This window comes from Pinus tabuliformis, chromosome 2_1 (assembly GCF_031772625.1).
Source record: "Pinus tabuliformis cultivar Carrire ecotype Pingquan chromosome 2_1, CPIR1, whole genome shotgun sequence".
Classification (NCBI taxonomy): Eukaryota; Viridiplantae; Streptophyta; class Pinopsida; order Pinales; family Pinaceae; genus Pinus; species Pinus tabuliformis.
This window is the reverse complement of record NC_142299.1, coordinates 905,925,584-905,930,101: the sequence shown is the minus strand read 5'-3', so window position 1 is coordinate 905,930,101 and position 4,518 is coordinate 905,925,584. Positions and strand designations below refer to the sequence as shown.

At 29.9% G+C, this 4,518-nt stretch overlaps 1 protein-coding gene and 1 long non-coding RNA gene across 2 annotated transcripts; one reads left to right on the top strand and one right to left on the bottom strand.

Annotated features, from left to right (window-relative positions):
- Positions 1 to 2,804: 2,804 nt before the first annotated feature.
- Positions 2,805 to 4,235, bottom strand: LOC149203581 (uncharacterized). Its single transcript, XR_016253631.1, has 3 exons — positions 3,876 to 4,235; positions 3,032 to 3,735; positions 2,805 to 2,880 (listed from the first exon to the last, which is right to left on the bottom strand). It is a non-coding gene; the product is annotated as an uncharacterized LOC149203581 (long non-coding RNA).
- Positions 2,950 to 3,395, top strand: LOC149203582 (protein TPR1-like). Its single transcript, XM_089400210.1, has 2 exons — positions 2,950 to 3,123; positions 3,230 to 3,395. Exons 1-2 carry the CDS (start codon positions 2,960 to 2,962, stop codon positions 3,393 to 3,395), a joined length of 330 nt encoding a protein of 109 aa, XP_089256336.1. The 5' UTR covers positions 2,950 to 2,959.
- Positions 4,236 to 4,518: the final 283 nt, after the last annotated feature.

The window sequence follows — 4,518 nt, the reverse complement described above, 5'->3', positions numbered from 1 at the left end:
TTCCCTACAAACAGCGGTGGAAAGCTCTAATAAAACCTTTGAACAGAAAATTAGTGAGAGAGAACCTGAGATTAGGCGAATGAAACGGACCGCAAAAATGACGAACTTAATGAATAATAAACTAAGTAGCTCGCAAGGGCAGAAGGAATATCTAGCTGGTTCATGGGGAACAGATTTTGGATTTTTCTTTGCCACTAAAAAAGAGTTGCGTGCTGCAGCCCTAGCTCGCATACCTCCAGAGGAAACATCCCGAACAATAAAACTGAAGACAGAGAGGCCATTGGGTTGGGAGACAAAAAGTCAGTGTGAAGATCAACGATCAATCTTCATTCAATCGTCTAACACAACAAATCCACGGTCAATAATAAGACACGTCATCAGCTGGGGTAATTCATTTCAAAGGGAAATGCATTACGACCTAATTAAAAATTAATAATAATAATATTTTATTCTATTTATTTTAATCACTTTTAATTTATATATAATTTAATTAAAAATAAATTATATTATTTTTTTTAAATAAATTATATTAATTTTTTTAATTGTGAATAGATGTATTTTTATTTTAGAATAGATTTTTTATAATTTTATTTTAATTAATAATAGTTATAGAGTGATGATGGGAATTTAACCTTCGAAGAATATTTTGGAATATTAATAACAATATTTTACATATTAAAGAATGAGATTTAAGATTTTCCGAATTTTTAGTTCAATAAAGAATAACTAAACCTTAACTTCTTCCTTAAATGGATTTTAATTTTTAAATTAAAATTGTAACACAAATAGATAATAATATAATGTTGTTTGACTTCGTTCAACATGAAGTTGAAGATTCTAATTTAATCGTTATTTTTAAATTAAAAATATTACATATTAAAGATTAAGATTTAAGATTTTCTGAATTTCAAGTTCAATAAAGAATAACCAAACTCTAACTTTTTCCTTTCAATTGGATTGTAATTTTTAAATTAAAAACCTAAGATAAATAGATATTGGTACTATGTTGTTTGGCTCCGTTGAAGGTCTTAACTTAATCGTAGTTTATAAAATTAAAATGTAAGATAATTACATAATAGTATCATGTTGTTGGGTTCCGTTTAACATGAAGTTAACACAAATTAATATTTAAAAAAAAGGAAATAATAATATTTTGTTCTATTTTGGTTAACAAGTTTTAACTTAAATATCATTTAATTTATATTAATTTTTTGTGATGTTGATAAGTGTGTTTATTTTAGAATAAGTTTTTTATAATTTTAATTTAATTAGTAGTAGTTATCATGGGATGGTAGAGACTTAACCTTCAAAAAATAGATAGTAAGATTTATTTCCAAATTAATTATACTTTTTTATTAATTTATCTACAATTAATTAATTAAAAAAATGTCATATCAACACCTCATATTGAATATGTGGTATTGATAAGACATAATATTGTAACAAGAGCTATTTATAATTTAAGATTTTTCATGTTAAAATGGGAGTGAATTTCCATGGCTAAAAATATTATTACATCTTTTTCAAATTGTATATATGTTTAACTCATACATTAATTATTTATTATTAATAACAACAATAATTTAAAACAATGTTATATTTAGTTCATTTTTATGTTTTTTTAAATATGTGCAATATGAGATGTATCATGGAGCTAAGTATTTTGATGCTTATCATGGATTGATGTATAACCATTTAATTTATTTGTTATTCTAGTAAATAACCACCAAATATGAACACATTTTACTTTTAACCATGATTTTATTCAAAATAATATTTAAAACTTAAACATTTTAAATAATCATTATATTTTTAAAATTTCAATTAATTTAAAATTCCAAATAATATTTCATATATGAAATATAAATTAAGATATAACCTTTTCCATTTAAATTTTTTGTTTTTTTTTTTTTTTTTTTTATCTTTAACTAATATGACTTACATTTACATCATTCATGTAAAAATTAATAATTTACATCATTAAAAAGAATCTTTTAGTAAAAATCACATAAAGAAAATTTTGGGAACACATAAACAAACAAACAAAAAACGAAATAAAAAAACAACAAAACAAAACAAATAAATATATAAACTAAACAAATAAATATATAAACTAGACAAGACTCCATTTATAAATCAATGAATCAATATCATATAAAAAATATATTTATGATAATATCATATAAAATTAGAATTAGTGAAAATTTTAAAAGATATACTTTTATCATATATAAATTTTGGATTATGGTAAAAGCATTTTCAAATTTAAATTTTTTTGGGTCCATTTCATATATATTAAATTATCAGATAATTATAATGATCACTATTTATAAAGATGTGATTTTAAATGATCACTATTTATAAAGATATGATTTTACCATATATAAAATTTGGATTGTGATAAAAGTTCCCGTTTATGATAAAAAAATATTCTAGTTACATTTTTTTTCAAAAATTAATTTTCTTCCTCTCCATCTCAATAACCATTTTTAAACGTATTTTATCATATTGTAATTTTTCCTTTAACAATACAGATCCACAGCAAATTTTCTTTTAACAATACAGATCCACAAAGCAATTAGAAGTTCCACTCGATTCCGAATTTCGATAAGTTTTTCAAATTTTTTGATAGGAGGAGAGGAAATCTTTGCACAAAAAACAAATAGTTTTGTCGAGGTCTTCTGAAATGTGCGAAAGGTAAACATGGCAGGTTGGAAGCAGCATTAGCGCGTAAATTCCAAGTTCCAACGTACAGTACACTAAAATTTAAACTTAAGAAAAGTGCATTTTGATTAAGTTTAAACCTGCGCAGCTAGGGACAAGAAGATCGTACATTTTCTAATGCTCAGATCCTGATTTTGCGTTGTTTTGTATGTAATCCTGTAAATGAGAAGCTGATGTTAGGGTGTGCGTGTCATCGTGTAATAATTATGATAATAATAGGTTGGAGCAGGAATCGATGTTTTTCTTCAACATGAAATACTTTGAAGATCGAGTACACGCAGGAGAATGGGAAGAGGTCGAGAGATACCTGTCGGGTTTCATAAAGGTGGAAGACAACCGTTATTCCATGAAACTTTTCTTCGAGATCAGAAAACAAAAATATTTGGAAGCTCTGGATAAGTAAGGGTCTCTTTCCTCTTCTTAATGTCTTTTCTCATCTGAATGCCTGAGATTTTTTTATCAATAATATTGTGAAAATCAGACATAATCATTTGAGTATTTTCAGGCAAGATCGGGAGAAAGCCAGGATTCAAGTAGAGGCTAGTGGCTTCAAAAGAGAGCCATCTGACAATATAGACGCTGATCAAGAAGGCAAGTTAGAGAGGGCTTGGTCCAGAAGCTCACCAAGCAGACGGGGCTTAAATGATCATTTCAGAAGCATGACAATATAGACGCTGATCAAGAAGGCAAGTTAGAGAGGGCTTGGTCTAGAAGCTCACCAAGCAGACGGGGCTTAAATGATCATTTCAGAAGCAAGTATCGTGAAAAGGAGAGGGGCAGAATGCCTGCAGATGGTTCTATATCATCCGAATCCAAGGTACCTAAAGGTCAAACTTTTAAGAACACTGAAATAAGGACAGATGACATAAATTTTGCTGGGCGTAAGACTCTTGCACAAATCAAACAAGAAAAGAATCCTGAGAGCAGTGAAGAACCTTTTACTGCACAATCAACAGAGTGAAGAACCTTTTACTGCACAATCAACAGAGCATGGATCCTCACAGAATCCCTCTATGAAGAGTCCAGACAAACACAGAAGAATTAACCGCTGAATCGTTCTACCGTGATCAATTCAGAGCTTGAAATACAGAAATTTAAAAAGGCTTTTTGCAGATCCGAAAAATGTGGGTAAAGGGTTAGTTAATGCCAACCTGGTGGATAACAGATAGGTCGAATTCCGCCCTGACAACTTGAAATGCCCTACAAACAGCGGTGGAAAGCTCTAATAAAACCTTTGAATAGAAAATTAATGAGAGAGAACCTGAGATTGGGGGAATGAAACGGACGGTAAAAATGACGAAGTTAACGAATAATAAACTAATCAGCTCGCAAGGGCAGAAGGAATATCTGGCTGGTTCATGGGGAACAGATTTTGGATTTTTCTCTGCCGCTAAAAAAGAGTTGCGTGCTGCAGCCCTAGCTCGCATACCTCCAAGGAAATATCCCGAACAATAACGCTGAAGACAGAGAGGCCGCTGAAGACAGAGAGGCCATTGGGTTGGGAGATAAAAAGTCAGTGTGACAGAGATGAAGACAGAGAGGCCATTGGGTTGGGAGATAAAAAGTCAGTGTGAAGATCAACGATCAATCTTCATTCAATCGTCTAACACAACAAATCCACGGTCAATAATAGGACACGTCATCAGTTGGGGTAATTCATTTCAAAGGGAAACGCCTTACGGCGTAAATATCCCAAGCTGCAGAAGACAAATTTTGAGTACTACGACTGTTGGAAAATCAATAGAGATGGAAGTTAAAACAAAGTTCCTCTTAATGCCATTAACTTGTGATATT

Bases quoted from the DNA above. Each gene is read 5' to 3' on its own strand.
- LOC149203582 (XM_089400210.1), top strand. From the start codon at position 2,960: ATGTTTTTCTTCAACATGAAATACTTTGAAGATCGAGTACACGCAGGA. The intron at 3,124-3,229 runs GTAAGGGTCTCT...GAGTATTTTCAG, and splicing joins TATTTGGAAGCTCTGGATAA to GCAAGATCGGGAGAAAGCCA.